At 37.5% G+C, this 17,432-nt stretch overlaps 1 protein-coding gene across 6 annotated transcripts in view; it reads left to right on the top strand.

The window, feature by feature from the left end:
• The first annotated feature begins 1,591 nt into the window (after positions 1-1,591).
• Positions 1,592-17,432, top strand: part of Smn1 (survival of motor neuron 1, telomeric) — a 29,094-nt gene continuing 13,253 nt past the window's right edge. For 4 of the 6 annotated variants that reach the window (XR_013343874.1, XM_026393239.2, XM_026393241.2 and 1 more), the window contains exons 1-8: positions 1,592-1,717; positions 5,699-5,770; positions 8,133-8,252; positions 9,450-9,650; positions 10,013-10,168; positions 11,679-11,768; positions 13,107-13,214; positions 16,465-16,515. Coding sequence is in view for 5 of the 6 variants with exons in the window: in XM_026393239.2 (XP_026249024.2) it covers positions 1,637-1,717; positions 5,699-5,770; positions 8,133-8,252; positions 9,450-9,650; positions 10,013-10,168; positions 11,679-11,768; positions 13,107-13,214; positions 16,465-16,512 (876 nt within the window). In the remaining variant the exon portion in view is untranslated. The remainder of the gene's footprint in view (positions 1,718-5,698; positions 5,771-8,132; positions 8,253-9,449; positions 9,651-10,012; positions 10,169-11,678; positions 11,769-13,106; positions 13,215-16,464; positions 16,516-17,432) is intronic. The other 2 variants (XM_026393242.2, XM_026393243.2) reach the window with 2 other exon arrangements.

Consider the following 17,432-nt stretch of genomic DNA (forward strand, 5'->3'; position numbering starts at 1 on the left):
CTCCCAAGTAGCTGAGATTATAGATGTGTGCCACTACAGCTGGCTTCTGTAAGCCTTTCTTAGCCATTCTGTAACCTATATATCCTGTAAAGTGTGATGTGTGACTTCAATGTTTTAGCTGTTAGTAATTAAGATTGGAATGGAATAAAAGAACCTGTTATAGCCTCAGTAACAACACCAAGTGAACTATGTTTCTGTGAATTGAAGTGAATGAAAGTAATGTTAACTTGTAAATTTATTCTGACACTGTGGGAAGATAAAATGTATCCAGTTTATGTTGATAGCAAAGCTAGCTCAAGACAATCTATACAGTATTTTATAGGGGGAAACTGGGGATTGAACCCATGGGCTCTATCACTGAACTACAACCCCAGTCCTTTTGATTTTTTTATTATAGGACACAGGGTATCCCTAAGTTGCTGAGTTGAAGGCTGGCTGGAACTTATGATCCTCCTGCCTCAGCTTTCCCAGTCACTGGGATTACAGGCTGGCGCCCAGCTTTTTTACTTTTGAGACAGGTTTTTGGTAAATTGCTGAGGCTGGCCTTGAACCTGCCAATCTCCTGCCTCAGCCTCCCCAGTTGATTCTACTTTTTTTTTTTTTTTTTAACTTTTCAATTTTGGAGCCCAGGATCGCTTTGTGCAAGAAAGGCAAGCGCTTTTAACACAGAGCTACATTCCAGCCCACTTTTTAAAAAGAATATATTTTTATTTGTCGATGGACCTTTTTTTATTTATTTATATGCAGTGCTAAGAATGGAACCCAGTGCCTCAGACATGCTAGGCAAGCGCTCTACCACAGAGCCCAACCCCAGCCCTATAGCCCGCTTTAAAAACAAAACAAAACTTGTCAGGCCAAGGTTGCGGCTCAGTGGTGGAGCACTTGCCTAGCGTGCGTGAGGCAGTGGGTTCAATCCCCGACACCATACAAAAATAAATAAAATGAAGGTATTGTGTCCATTTACAACTAAAAAACAAAATGTTTATATTTTTAAAACAAGGATTTAACCCATGTACCACAGAGCCACATCCCCAGTCCTTTTTATTTTGAGACAGAGTTTCACCGAGTTGCTTAAGTCCTCCTTAAACTGCTGAGGCTAGCTTGAACTTGAGATCCTCCTGCCTCAGCCTCTTGACTCGCTGGGACTGATTACAGGAGTGCGCCACCACTCCGGGCTGCTGACCCTCATTTTCTTAATTACCTTGCATTAACATTTGCTGAGAGTTTATTGTTTAAAACAAGGCAAAACACAAAACCCTGGCGGGAGCCGTCAACTCCAGCACCTAAGTGAGGCCCTAAACAACTTTAGGGTCGCTAATTAAAAAATAAGGGCTGGGATGTGGCTCAGTGGTTAAGTGTCCCTCGGTTCAATCTCTGGTACCAAAAAAGAAAGAAAGAAACCCTGATGGAATCACTTTACAAAAATACAACAAAGCGAAATCAAAGAGTTGGGAGAGAGAGGAAAGAAACACCCACGCGACCAAGCTGGGAGGGAAGTAACAATCCAAAGGCAGCTTGAAGTGTCGTCCAAGCCGCCCTCCGGGTCACTGTGCTCTTCCGGTCCCAGAAGCCCCCGCGGCGGAAGTCGTCATCTTGGGTCTGCACCCCACGCCGTCCGTCCTCCAGAAAGCTCGCCATGGCGATGGGTCCAGGTGGAGGTAGCAGCGGCGTCCCCGAGCAGGAAGACTCGGTGCTGTTCCGGCGCGGCACAGGCCAGGTGAGGTCACGGTCCGCGGAGCCTCGGTACATGCGCCCAGTGCGTGCTGGTAGCATTGGCTTCCGGGCAGGACCTGACCGGTCTGTTCGCGGGTGCTAAGGTCCTGCTTTACATCTTTCCCCACTCCCCTACTTGTGAGCCCCATCCACAGGCCCCTTCCGTTAGCAGACGGGGGCCTTGATGGCTTTGAGGCGAGGCCATACTGCATCTCGTGATTTGTCTACTCTTTCCTTACCTAGGTGGAGGGTGGGCAGGGTCAAAGGGGAGCAGGGAAACCTGGTAAGAGTTTATTGAAATGATCCAGACCTAGATCGGCGTGTTAGCAGTGGATTTAGACTAAAGGTTTTAGGTTCTAGATATACTTTGTCATCAGAGAGACCAGGATTTGCAGGTGGATTCGATAAGAATGTTTTAAGAGAAAAAAGTCAAGGGTGACACTGAAATTATCTTGAGCAGTCGAAAAGCAAAGTTGCCATTTACTGAGATGCACTGAGATGGGGAAGAGGGAAGATCCCATAGCTTAGTCTAGATCATGACATGGTGAAATTTGATTGAAGTTGAGCGTGGGAAAAGACAAATACTTAAAGGAATTTTATTATAAGTAGAAGTTAGAGCAAGTGGGCAATAGATGAGGGAGGGTATGAGGTAAAGAAGATGTAAAATTTTGGTATTTGTTTTTAAGATGCAAGCCACATGCTTCAGTTTCTTTATGGGCTATGATTGGAAAGATTCAGCAAAGTTGGAAAAATTAATTATTCGTGAAGAGAAGAGAATTCTGGAGCAATAGGTAAAGTAGGTGAGAGGGATGAATTTAACCTTCCTTAGAAGCATAGTGAAAGTTATTTGGGTTACAGATCTCTGAAGGGGCAGACATGGTAGCAGGAGATTGTTAAGGTTTTCTTTTGATTTTTGCCATTCTCTTAGAGAAAGAGGCAAGGTCATCAGCTGGGTGGAAGGAGGGGGGAGGAGGTGTTGAAGGTTTGAAATATGAAAAGACAGGAACTAGTTCCCTAGGAGAGGGGATCAGTGTTGGAGGAGGAAAATTTAGTGTAAATGGATAAGCATCATGAAGGCTTACTTGAGATTCGGGGTTGTGAGTCGTAGGAGGTCAGACATGATTGTATTTTTCTCCAGTTAAGTTCAGGTGAGTGAGTGGAGGCATAGAATAAACCAAGAGTTGAAATTAGCAGTATTATAATTTTGCCAAGTAGATAGGAAGAAGTGAGGGGAGGGCTCACTCAGTGGTCCAGCGCTTACTTAGTGTGAATGAGGCACTGAGTTCAATACCCAGCAGTACAAAAAAATGAGAGAGAGGTACATATGGGTTATCCTTTTTGAAAAAAAAAATATCTGTTTGTTTGTTTGTTTAATGTGGTGCTGAGGATTGAACCCAGTGCCTCACCTGTGCGAGGCAAGTGCTCTGCCACTGAGCCACAACCCCAGGCGCCCCTCTCCCCCTTGGGTTATCTTAATGATGGACCATAGAATTTAGGCTGGCTAGAAAAGGAAGTGAGGACATTAAAATGCTGAGAGACAGTTAAAAATTGTGAGGATTGCCAGTCTCAGTGAAGATAAATGATTGTTATCAGGCTACTAGAAGTAATAAATTGCAGATCTTAGAAGGTGGTTATTAGAGTGTGGGATTCTTGAAATTGAATTTATGGATAGGTTGTAGTTATTATTCATGATAAACAAACACCATAAAAGTGAGTAGCTGACTTTGAGGATGTCCAACCTTGTTGGCAGAGGAGTTTAAAGACTCAGAGGATTAGGGTATTGGAAGGATAATTTACATCTGTGTTTAAGTCACCAAAAATTCTGACAGGACTAGTGTTAGGATGCTGACATGTAAACTTTAAAGAATGAGGAAGAGTGACCCAGGAGGTTGTAGATGACTGCAACTGCAGACTGATGACAGAAATTTTTTGAGGGCAGGGTATGGGAGTTGAACCCTGAGGTGCTTTACCACTGAGTTACTCATCCCTAGCCCTTTTTGAGTCAGAGTCTCACTGAGCTGCTGAGAGTGGCCTTGAATTTGTGATTACTCTGCCTCCGCCTCCCAATTAACTGGGATTACAGATGTGCAATTGCGCCCAGTGGACTGGGAATGTTTTAGAGAGATGGGAAGGAGAATAATCTGAAAATGGAAGTAAGGAACAAGGAAGATTCTTCCCCATCTCTGGTGTGGGGCTATGAAGAGTATGGAAGAGAAAATATCTGCCTTTTGAGATTGCTTCAAGGAAAGTGGCATCCTCAGGGAAAGGCAGATTTTGGTTAGAGCAAGATGATGGGAACTTCATAGAAGAGGTTGCTTTTTTTTTTACTAATTGCTCAAGAGAGCACAGTTGAAGTTCCAGGAGTTGAGAAGTAATAAAAGATGGCAGGACATGAGGAATAACTTTAGAGCTACTGAGAGTTACCTAATCTTCTGGATTGCTGTGTGACAAATCACTCAAATTTAGTGGCTTAATGGTAGTAATGATTTGTTTGAACCACTCAGGGTTTTTGTGGGTCAGGAATTTGTTAGGCAGTTCTTGTTCAGTGCTCTCATGTGGTAGCATACATACAGTTGCGAGAGCTACATATGTATGTAGCAGGGGACTGGGCAGCTAGGGAGCAGCAGAGCATTTCTTCATGTAGTTCCAGGATATCTCCTTGTGGTCTCAATGTGTAGATTGGTTTGCATTTCCTTATAGCATGGTGGCCTTGGAGCAATTGGATTCCACCTTTATGATGCTCTCCTCCCATTCCTCCTTTTCTTTTATCCCCAGCCACTGATTTACTTTTTTAAAAAATATTTATCTTTTAATTTAATTTTAATATATTTTATTTATTTATTTATTTATTTTTGTGGTGCTGAGGATGGAACCCAGGTTGTTGCACATGCTAGGCGAGTACTCTACTGCTGAGCCACAACCCCAGCCCATGATTTACTTTTTTTCCTCCCTTTACTGATCTACTTTCTGTCACCACAGATTAGTCTGAATTTTTTAGAATTTTATAAACATGAAATCATACAGTATCTTTTATAGCTGTTTTGATTTTCATCCATTTGTGTATGTCAGTTTATCTTATTTTATTGCTAAGTAGTATCCCACTATGTGTGTATGTTGTACTTTTTCCATTCACTTGTTCATGAACATTTGGGTTGTTTCCATTTTGGGACTGTTTTAGATTTCCCATGAATATTGGTATAATTAATTTTAGGAACAAATGCTTTCATTTTCTTTTTGGACATGAGGTAGATTATTTTAAGTCTTTTAGAAGTTGCCACACTCTTCAAAGTGTATGTATCATTTTACATTCTATTCAGCAGTGTATGAAAGTTCCATTTGCTCCTTATCCTTGCAAACATTTGGTATAGTAGGGCTTTTATATATATATATATATATATATATATGTATATATATATATACATATATATATAAGTTGTAGATGGACACAATACTTTTATTTATTTATTCTTTTATGTGGTGCTGAGGATTGAACCCAGTGTCTCACACATGCTAGGAGAGTGCTCTACCACCAACCCCAGCCCTATAGTCCGTCTTTCTAATTTTAGATGTTGTAATAAGGGTATAGTAGTATCTTAGGATTTTAATGAGTATTTTCCTAATAACTAATGGTGTTGATCTTTGTTTTATGTGCTTATTTGCTATCCACATATTTTCTTCAGTTCAGGTCTTTTACCCTCTTTTTATATTGGATTGTTTTCTTTTTATTGAGGTTTGAGAGTTCTTCATATATACTTGATTAAGTCTGGATAAGATGGCTCTTGGTACTAACATACTTTTTTTTTTTTTTTTTGTAAATGGCTTCTGATAACCACGTATTTATTTTTGTGGTGCTGAGGATTAAACCCAGGGCCTTGTATGTGAGGAAAGCACTCTCTACCAACTGAGCTATATCCCTAGCCCCTAACATACATTTTTGATAAAGTGTATCTGAACATGAATTATTTCTATTCCTTTCCCTTCCCAGAGTGATGATTCTGACATTTGGGATGATACAGCATTGATTAAAGCTTATGATAAGGCTGTGGCTTCCTTTAAGGTATGAAACGTTTATTTTTCCCTATTCCTTCATGTTATTCATTTGCAAAAAATAATTGGTAACAGTAAGACATTGAAGTACATATTATTTTGTTTTCATTTTGAAGCTTAGATAATAAAATGAGTTAGCCAGGTGTGGTAGAACATGCCGTAATCCCACTGGCTCATCCTGAGGCAGGTTCAAGGCCAGCCTTAGCAATTTAGCAATACCTTGCCTTTGGGAGGGATATCAGGAATTGAACTCAGGGGCACTAAACCACTGAACCATATCCCCAGCCCTATTTTTTTTTTTTATTTAGCGTCAGGGTCCTACTGATTTGCTTAGTGCCTTGCTGTTGCTGAGGCTGGCTTTGAACTTGCAATCCTCCTGTCTCAGCCTCCAGCTCTGCTGGGGAGTGGACCACCATGCCCAGCTCAAAAAAATTGCACTGTAGCTCAGTGATAGAACACCCCTGGGTTTAATTCCCAGTACATGAAAATAAATAAATAAAATATGGGTGAGTTAATCATCCTTTAGAAGTTGATAGCATATCTGCATGTCATTCCTTTTGCAAAAGCAATTTCAGTATTTTAAACTTTTATTTTTTTAAATACTTTTACATTATATCAAACTATAGATATCCTCTAATTTATCCAGGCATGGTGGCACATGTCTTTACTCCCAACCACTTAGGAGTTTGAGGCAGGAAGATCCCAAGTTCAAGGGCAGCCTAAGAACTTAGTGAGACCCTGTTTCAAAATAAGAAATAAAAAGGCTGGGGTGTAGCTCAGTGGTATAGCACCTCTGGGTTTTATCCCCAGTACTGGGGGGAAAAAAAACGGTGGGGGGAAAGGGAGGGAGGAGGGAAGAAGAAAATGAGGAAGGGAAGAAAAGAAAGAAAAAGGAAGATGTCCTCTAGTTCAGATAAGTAGGAAAAGGACAGTCTGAATTACATTTTTAAACAATTAATAAGCTTTTAGTGATATAATGATGATATAAATAGCAGTAATACAATAATTAATAATAAATAACTATAGAGTATGACAAAATTCTATGCATTGTGCTTTACATATTTTGGTATTTGGGGTTTGGGTTTTTTTTGTTAGTGGTGCTGTTTTTGTTTTGTTTTTCAAAGTACTGGGGATTGAATCCAGGGATTGGTGCCTGCTAGATAAACACTCTACCACTAAGCTACATCCCTAGTCCCAATTAAACTAATCCTTCCAAATCCCATGAGTTGGGTGTCAAGTTAAGTGTTTCTGATGTAGGATTATACACGTTTTTTAGGAGGTAAAGTCTGGTTCTGTAGCTGAAATAAGAAATTTATATGAATGTTTAACATCTTCATTTTCTTCACTGTTCAAAATATTTAGTCTTATTGAGCATCAAGTGTTTGTTGGTTATCCATCATCCTGTTTAGAATGAGCACACAGAACATATATTTATGCAAAGCACCAGGCAGAGAGAGTCCACTTCTTTCCATAATTACACTTGTAACATGAGTTAAGGATCAGGTCATGTGTCATCTTTGTATCCAAATTCTAGATATTTTAATGCCTTCCATTATTCAATGAAACTAGAAGTTGGCTTAGAAAGAGTTACTAAGAGTTCTGTATAATACAGATTGAAATGGGGTTTAATGTGGGATAGGGTTGATCATATTGAAGGGTGAATTAGTCTGAGTAAAGGAGGAAAAGAACTTGTTGGGGAAAAGGTAATTAGGTTTATTCACTTTGAGTGTGAAAATGTAAAATTGATAATTCAAAATGTTGGGTTAAACTAAGGAGAAAATTCAGACCCGGATAGTAGCTTTGGAAGCATTATAATTGAACTAATGGAAATAGATTACCTTGAGCAAGTAAAGACCGGAACGGGTAAGTGTAAGACTTGGTTAGAGAAATAACTAAAGCATTGGGGCCTTATATATTTTTATAATTTTTTTTAGTATTTATTTTTTAGTTGTAGTTGAACCCAATACCTTTATTTTATTTATTTATTTTTATGTGGTGCTGAGGTTCGAACCCACAGTGCTAGGCGAGTGTTCTACTGCTGAGCCACAACCCAGCCCTGGGGCCTTACATTTTTGCATCATCTAAATTATCATGAATATCAAGAAGAAGGAGGTGATCAATTGTAATAGTAACTGTCTATTGTTACAGAGGCTGAGAGCATGGAGACTTGATTTGGGAGTCCTTAGAGCTGGTATTCAGGTGGACACCATCTTCATGGGCAGTTCCTGTAGAATGTGAGATAATGAAAAGAGGAATATAGGCTTTCGAGGTGATGAGCCTTGAGACCAGCTTATAGTAGAAACTGAGTTATACTCTGACATTTTTAAATGTATCATTCTATAATGTGTACATTTTTATTTCTATTTTCATAGCATGCTCTAAAGAATGGTGACATTTGTGAAACTTCAGATAAGCCAAAGGGCACACCTAGGCGAAAACCTGTTAAGAAGAATAAAAGCCAGAAGAAGAATAGTACAACTCCCTTGAAACAGGTTGTTTTAAAACTGAAATTTAACTTCAAAGAATTTCTTCTGTTCTTATTGAATAGTGTCAAATACCTTTAACTTAAATGATTAATTTGTACAGTGTTTTCTATTGACATGTGATCTTGCAACTTTTAAAACGACTATTACACTTTCTGTTATTTAGGAATGTACATGTTAATAATAAAAGTATAGGGAATATTAGTTAGGATTGACAAATATTAAGATCAGGTCAAAAGCCGGGTACGGTGGCACATGCTTATAATCTCAGCGGCTTGGGAGGCTGAGACGGGAGGTTTGTGAGTTCAAAGCCAGTCTCAGCAATGGCGAGGCACTAAGCAACTCAGTGAGACTCTTGTCTCTAAATAAAATACAAAATAGGTCTGGGGAAGTGTAAGCGGCTTGGGAAGCTGAGACGGGAGGATTGTGAGTTTAAAGCCAGCCTCAGCAATGGCAAGGCGCTAAGCAACTCAGTGAGACTCTGTCTCTAAATAAAATTCAAAATAGGGTTGGGGAAGTGACTTAGTGGTTGAGTGCTTCTGAGTTCAATCCCTGCTACCAAAAAAAAAAAAAAAAAAAAAAAAGATCAGGACAAGATTTACTTTGAGGATGGAGTAGAGGAAAGGTGATGATGCTGTTTGAGAGGAGTAACTGAGGGCCTTATACTGAATCAGCAGTGTTTATTTCTTAAACTGAGATGGATATCCTTTTTGTTTTTCAAAAACACTAAAATTGCTAATTCCAGACAGCCAAAAATTCTGGGTTAAAGTAGTTTCTGTTAATTAGAAACAGTTGACTTGGAAGCTGTCTTCTTAGTCAACCTTAAATTCGTCATTACCAAAGGAGAAGAGAGTTAACGTGGCTCTGTGGCAGGCACAGAGCTGGGCTGGTGCTGGGCATTTAATATACTTTTCCTGCTTCTCTTCACATCAAATAAGGAGGTAGACTGTATTATAACCAGTCTATAGACAGGTAAAAGATGACTCAAAAGTGTTTAAGAACATTGTCCATGATTATATAAATGCAAAAGCTGGAATTCAGATTTGCATGGATTTGGTCCTAAGCCTTTTTCTCTTTCTGCCTTCCAAATGTATTAGAGACTGTCCACTATACCTGTCACCCTTACCCCATCTAAATAAGATTACAGTTTACTCTCTTTCAAGAAATAATTGTGTGTGTATTTGTGTGCATATCTTTCATTTTTAGTGGAAAGTTGGTGATAAGTGTTCTGCCATTTGGTCAGAAGATGGCTGTATTTATCCAGCCACCATTGCTTCAGTTGATTTTAAGAGAGAAACCTGTATTGTGATTTACACTGGATATGGAAATAGAGAGGAGCAAAATCTGTCTGATCTGCTTTCCCCAACCTCTGAAGTAGCTAATAATATAGAACAGAATACTCAGGAGGTAAGGATACAAAAAAATTTCGGTTCCTGAGCTGGATAGGGTGGTGCATGCCTCTAATCTCAGCTATTCAGGAAGCTGAGATGGGTGATCACTTGAGTCCAGCTGCAACACCCACCTGGGCAACATAGCAAGACCCCATCCTTTAAAAAAACAAAAAGGAGTAACTGCATACCAAGTTATCCATTTGATCTACTGAGACATTATTTCTTTCTCTTTTATTTATTTATTTTTTTGACATAGTGCCTCCCTGTGCTGCCCAGACTGATCACCTGGGCTCAGGTGATCCTCCTGCCCCAGCCTCCCAAGTAGCTGGGACCATAGGTGTCATTTTCATATAACACAATTTTTTTTTCTTTTTAAAGAATGAAAATGAAAGTCAAGTTTCAACAGATGAAAGTGAAAACTCCTCTAGGTCTCCTGGAAATAAACCAAATAACATCAAGTCAAAAGCAACTCCATGGGACTGTTTTCTCCCTCCACCACCCCCAATGCCAGGGTCAGGATTGGGACCAGGAAAGGTAAACCTATTATCCAGAAAAGGTTTCCAGAAATAATTTATATTGGAAATTAACTCCTCCATTGAGTAGTTTCCCTGTGAAACTTTGATAACTCTCTTTAGATGTTATACTTACACAGGTGAGAATTTTTTGAAAAAAAAAAAAAATGATGCAAAATGGTTCATATTGAAAGACCTACCAAACAACTTTTGTGGAGTAGTAGGTATTAGACTTAATAATAATAATTTAGTTTCTTAGAAGTTAGAAGATATAGGACTGGGGATATAGCTCAGTTGATACAGTGCTTTCCTCGCATGTACAAGGCCCTGGATTCAATCCCCAGCACCACCAAAAAAAAAAAAAAAAAAAAAGATATATATTATTATATGTAAAATATAATAATAATATTCTGTCATCACCTGGACAATATGCTATGTAGTTCCATGTGTTACCCACATCAGATATTTGGGGGGGAGGGACGAATACAGATTTTACATCTAATATGGATAAAATTTTGAGGAGTCCCCAGATTGTTTTGTGGATTTACACTATTTTTATTTGTGGCTCTTTCAGGCTGGCTTTGAACTTGCAATCCTCCTGCCTCAGATTCCCAAGTCATTGGGATTATAAACATGTGCCACCGAGCCCGACAGAAATTAATCATTTTAAATGAAAATTATTTTTATGCCAGGTATGGTGGCAAATGCCTGTAATCTAAGTGACTCAGGAGGCTCTGGCAGAAGAATCATAAGTTCAAGGCCAGCTGAGCAACTTAGCAAGACCCTGTCTCAAAACTTAAAAAATAAAATAAAAAGGGCTAGGATGACGAATGTAGCTCAGTGGCAGAATGCCCTAGATTCAGTCCCCATTACCAAAAAAAAAAGGTCTTATTATAGGGTAAGTTGTTTTAGAACCCAAGCGATGTCCCTATCTAGTTTTTTGTGAAAGAGTGTGGTATTCTGATAATAACTTAAAAATCACGATTCTCCTTAAGATTTTTCATGGTAGCTTTTTTTAATTGAGTTAACACTGTATTAGAGGTTCTTGAACATAAAATGATCAAAGCTCTTAAAATTATGCTTCTTTAGTCTTGGGGCTGATTTTTGTTAGATGAGAGGTTTTGCTAATTTTCACAGTATGTGCTCTAAGCATATATGACAGGGCTTTCATACAAAGATTATATAATGTAGTTAATAGAAGTAGGGGAGAGTATATAATCTTTTATAATTGAAATAGCTTGCTGAATGCACTGTCTTTGATTCATTAGGTAGTTAAAAATCTTCCTTACTTTGATTTTATTTCCTTAATGTTTACATAGAAAAGAAATGAGAAAAATCTAGAGGTTATTATTTGACTTATGGGTCTCTTTGACTGTAGGATTTAGTACATGAAATTCCACTTTTTGATATGTATCTTTTTTATATGTATGATACAATATTATTCTGGGTAATTATTTTTTTTCTTTTGGGTTTCAGTTCTTTCCCTTAATTGAAATTAGTAAATTAATTTTCCTTTGAAACATTCTTTATAGCCAGGTCTAAAATTCAGTGGCCCACCACCACCACCTCCACCACCCCACTTCCTATCATGTTGGCTACCTCCATTTCCTTCTGGACCACCAGTAAGTACAAAAGAATTCATATTAAATTTTGATTTTTTATATAGTTTGGAATTTAGCAGAATATAGGGGATTAGGAATTATCATTTTAGATCATTCCTTGGGCCACAGAATAATGAGAAAAGATTTGCACTAAACCTCAGTTTTCATTTTGAATTCCCTTCTGTTACTCAGACAGTGTTATCAGAACCCCAATTCTGAACTATATGTATTGCCTGTTTTTTCCTGGCAAAAGTTGGTATCTTTCTATATGAGGTAGCTCCTAATAGGAAGAACCTCTGTGCCTTCCCCAACTACACAGCAGGCTGAGGCCCAAGGATAGAAAGCTCAAGCACAGTCTGGGTAACTTAATGAAACCCTGTTTCAAAATAAAACATAAAAAAATGGAGGAGAGGCTGGGGTTGTAGCTCAGTGGTGGAGCACTTGCTTCGCATGTGTGAGGCTCTGGGTTCAATCCTCAGCACCACATAAAAATTACAAATAAAATAAAGGTATTGTGTCCATCTATAACTAAATAAATATTTTTAAAAGGTGTGTGTCAGCAGGCAGGCTATAGCCCTGTAGTAAAGCACCCTTGGGTTTAATCTCTAGTACTTCCAAAAAAGGGAAAAAGGACATAGTTAGGACTGGAGGTATAACTCCACCAAAAAAAGGAAAAGGAAGAAAGGACTCAATTACACCACATATAAGACGTTGATTGTTTTACACCCCTTGGATATACTTTGGATATTAGCTTTTGATCATGTAACTTATTTCTGATGATGATATTTAGGTGTTAACAATAGATATAAATAGTTTGGCAGACTGTTTTGGGGTAGGGATAGGGCAAATATTCTACCTAGGATCTTTACTTAAAATGGTCATGAAGTACTGTGTATGTGTGTGTAGGAAAAATAAGGTGCTTGGTCTTTCTATTCATGTCTTCATAATGAAACAGAAAAATAGTCTAATCAAATTAGAACATCTAATATTTTGAATTGCATAGTATCTTTTAAAATTTTTAAATATTTTTTTTAGTTGACAATGGACCTTTATTTTTATTTATGTATATGCGGTGCTAAGAACCGAACCCAGTGCCTTATACATGCTAGGCAAGTGCTCTACCATTGTGCTACCACCCTAGGCCAGGCTAGTATCTTTTAATCTTTGTTAAATTTAATTTTGGTCTTTTTATTACTGTTAACTTTTTCCAGGTATTCAAAAAAAAAAAAAAAAAACTTAAATAGGACGTGCCATGATATGTTGGAGAAGATAAAATTAATACCCAGCATCCTCTGTGTAAAACAGATCTCCAGACTTCATGTTTTTGTTTGCTGAATTAAAGATCTTTTTCCCTTTCAGATAATTCCCCCACCACCTCCTATATGTCCAGATTCTGATGATGCTGATGCTTTGGGAAGCATGTTAATCTCTTGGTATATGAGTGGCTATCATACTGGCTATTATATGGTAAGTAATGGCCAAGTCAAACATTTTTTCTTTCTTTCTTTTTTTTTTTTTTGAGCAGAGTCTTACCCAGGCTGGCCTCAAACTTAGATCCTACCTCCTCAGGCCTCCAAGTATCTGGTAGCTTGGATCATAGGCTTATGCCACTAGGCTCAGCTCAAATACTTTTTTTTTTAAAAAGAGAGAGAGAGAGAGAGAGAGAGAGAGAGAGAGAGATGATTTTTAAATATTTATTTATTTATTTTAGTTTACGGCGGACACAACATGGTGCTGAGGATCGAACCCAGGCCGCACGCATGCCAGGCGAGCACACTACTGCTTGAGCCACATCCCCAGCCCCCTCAATTACTTTTCTATCCATATTTTTTTATTGGTACATTATAGTTATACATAATTGTGGGATTTGTTGTTACACAGTCATACATTCATACAATGTAACAGTATAATTTGGCCAGTATCATTCTCCAGTATTTCCCCTTAAATTATTTTATAATCTCAGTAGCTTTTTTGCTTTGATTTGAAATAAAATGAATTATAGGTAATGGGGAAAAAACAGATTTTCTCTCTTTTTTTGCTGTGCTAGATACCAAATCTTGGATCTTGTACATCCTAGGCAAGCACTCTTATCATTGAGCTACACTTAGCTCTGGCTGGTTCGGCTTTTTGTTCAATGTTTTGTTTGTGAGCTGAATCTACATTAGTATGTGTAGTGATAGCTAGGTTACATTTCATTGAGTAGATATACTATAATCTGTTAATTCATTCTACCACTGATGAATCTTTATGTTCAAACCTTTTACTCTAGTTTGCAGAGTATGATGTGTGTTTTCCCAGTTTGTTTCCGGTTTGGGGCTATTAAAAATTGTGTTGCTGTGAATATTTTCTTTTTTCTAATAAAACCTTATTTAGATATAATCCTCATAACATACAGCTCCCCTTTTGAAGTATACAAGTCAAAAGTTTATGTTTTTAATATATTAACTGCCATGCAACTGTCAGCATAATCAATTTTAGGACATTTCCATCACCCCCAAAACAAACCCTATACTCTCAATTTTCCCAGCCCTAGCAGCCAATAAGCTTTCTGTCTCCATTGATTTGTCTATTTTGGACATTTCATATATACAGAATTATACTATGTATAGTCTTTTATCTATGGCTTCTTTTATTTAGCATAGTGTTTTCAAGGTTCATCCAAGTTGCCGAATATACCAGTACTTTATTCCTTTTTACAGCTGAACAATCCATTTTATGCATAATATACCTATTATACAATATCAATTCATCAGTTGATAAAAGGAATCCTTTTTGGAGCTATTTTGAATAATACTGCTATGAAAATTTTTACGTAAAATTTTATGAGCATATTTTCAGTTCTTTGGGCTACATACTACAAGTAGAATTGTTGACTCATGATTACTTTGTTCAGCTTCTTGAGAAACTGCCAAATTTTTCCAAAGTTCATGGGAAAGAGTTCTTTCTTTATGTCCTTTTCAACACTTCTTATTATCTCTATGATTGATGATAGCCACTGTAGTGGGTATGAGATAGTCCCTTATTGTGGTTTTGATTTGCATTTCCTGATGATTGAATGATGTTGAACATCTTTTCCTTTTGGCTTGTTACGATTAGATATCACCTTAAATTTAAATTTCACCTTCCCTTCTCAGTGCAGAAGTGGTACTCCTTATTCTCTTACCACTTTACCTCACTTACGTTTCTAAGTTACATTTATCATTCACTCCCTGGTATAATTTTTCATGCCTGTTTGTCTCCTTCCAGTGGAATATAAGCTCCATAACATCAGGGACCTTGTCTGTCTTGATAACATTGGATCTCTGTAGAATAATACCTGGCTTATGATAAGCTTGGTTCAGAATAAGTTCATAGTTTCTCAATTGATGAACATTAGCAACTTTTTATTCTGATAGTAACCATTTTTATATATTAATTGTCTTGTGTATCATTTCCTTATGATTTCTAGAAGTGTTATTTTCAGGTCAAAGAGCTGAGGATTGAACCCAGTAGTGTTCTACCACTGAACTATATCCCTCAAAGGGTCCCCCTCCCTGCTTTTTTTAATCCAGGATTTCTATTTAGAGACAGAGTCTCACTAAGTTGCTTAGGGCCTTGCTAAGTTGCTGAGACTGATTTTGAATTCACAATCCTGCTTTAGCCTCCCAAGCCACTGGGATTATAGGCATGTGCCACCGAGCCTGCTCTAGCTCTAGTTTTTGATTCTGCTAACTGGCTTTTCCAAATTCTTATGCACTGTCTCCTGTGTATTTTGAAAATTCCTATTTTAGCCAGGTGCAGTGGCATATACCTGTAATCCCAGCAACTCAGGAAGCTGAGGCAGGAGGATCACAAGTTAGAGACAAACCTCAACAACTTAGTGAGACCCTAGTTCAAAATAAAAGAGTAATGTTATTGGAATAACATAAAATGGGTTCTAACTTTTTTTTGTCCTCATTAGTAAAAAGTCAGTTCCAGTGTACCTTCTGGCCTCATAGGTATACATTGGTAATGAATGGAAAGCCTCTACAAGTGGTACAGATGTAGGGAAAGATAAAAGGCAGAAAGAAGGATACCTAAGACATTTGGGCTAGATCTGACGAGGAGAAACAGTAAATATGAGTATTGATTTTTTTTTTTTTAATGCAAATACTCTTTTATTTTTTTTTTTTTAATATTTACTTTTTAGTTATTGGCGGACACAACAGCTTTGTTTGTATGTGGTGCTGAGGATCGAACCCGGGCCGCATGCATGCCAGGCAAGCGTGCTACTGCTTGAGCCACATCCCCAGCCCCGAGTATTGATTTTTTTATTTTGTTTTATCTTTTACATTTTTATTGAGTGCTGGTTTTATTTATTTATTTATTTATTTATTTATTTATTGTGATGCTGTGGACTGATCCCAGGACCTACACCCACATCCCAGTTTTATATTAACAAATGGGTGGATTACACTGTACCTTTTACTTCTTAGAAAGTGTAAGGGACCTTAGGAATATAATTGGCCTTATTAAAATAAAAAATGTTTAATTCCAACTTAATATTTTACTTTGGAATCAATCACTTTAAAAACATGTTGGAAGCCAATAAATTTAATTTATGATGATATTTTGTTAAATAAAATTAATAAAATGAAACTTTCTTAACATCTATATAAAAATGTGCTAAAAATATAAATAAATACAAATAAATGTGTATGCTATTCTTTTAACTTCCTTTATTTTGCTTTTCTTACAGGGTTTCAGACAAAATCAAAAAGAAGGGAGATGCTCACATTTCAATTAAGGAGTAAGTCTGTCATCATTATAAAAATGAATCTTATTTTTGTATAAATATTCAATGCTTTTTGAATAATTAAAAAAATTTAAATATTAAAAAGTTGAAAAGTTAAAGATATTTTAATGCCAAAACTATTAGATAAAAATTTGGGCTGGGCGTGGTGGTGTATGCTTGTAATCCCAGCGGCTCAGGAGGCGGAGGCAGGAAGCAGACGGATTGCAAGTTCAAGCCAGACTCAGCAAAAATCGAGGTGCTAAGCTACTCAGTGAGACCCTGTCTCTAAATAAAATACAAAATAGGGCTGGGAATGTGACTCTGGTCGAGTGTCCTAATATGTGCCCCTCACCCCCCCCCAAAAAAAAAAAAATTCGATCTATATTCCCACTAGAATAATCTGGTGTCAGAATATCATCTCACCAAATACTTGCTGGTTGGTCATGTAGACAAAATGTAATTTACCCATGTATTTACTTTGCATGACCAGCATCAGTTGAATAGCCAGGCAGCTTTTTAATTTGTGATGTAGTATAAAGTGTACTGCATTATCTATGAACTGTCTTTGTCAAGAAAGTTTAACTGAAATCTAATCAAGCCTTTAGGTCTATTTCCCATTTTGCAGGGAATATTGGAAATAGAACGATAAATTCAAAGACATTAATGAAGACACTGTGAAACAGGTTTTAGAATATGCAATGTTATAGAACATAATTGGTTTTGTTTCTTCAAAATATCAGAAAGAAAAAAAGGACATGGTTTGGGTAACTATTCTTGATTAAAAGTTACATAAGAGACATAACAGACCAATGTAATGTGAAATCTCTTCTGGTACTAGTGATTAAAACCTGTGCAAGCCAAGCACCCACTGTACTACTGATCTTTGTCTCTAGTTCCCAGTGTTAATAGCCTTGACAGACTCTGATGAGAAA

This window comes from Urocitellus parryii, chromosome 1 (genome assembly GCF_045843805.1).
Source record: "Urocitellus parryii isolate mUroPar1 chromosome 1, mUroPar1.hap1, whole genome shotgun sequence".
Taxonomy (NCBI): domain Eukaryota; kingdom Metazoa; phylum Chordata; class Mammalia; order Rodentia; family Sciuridae; genus Urocitellus; species Urocitellus parryii.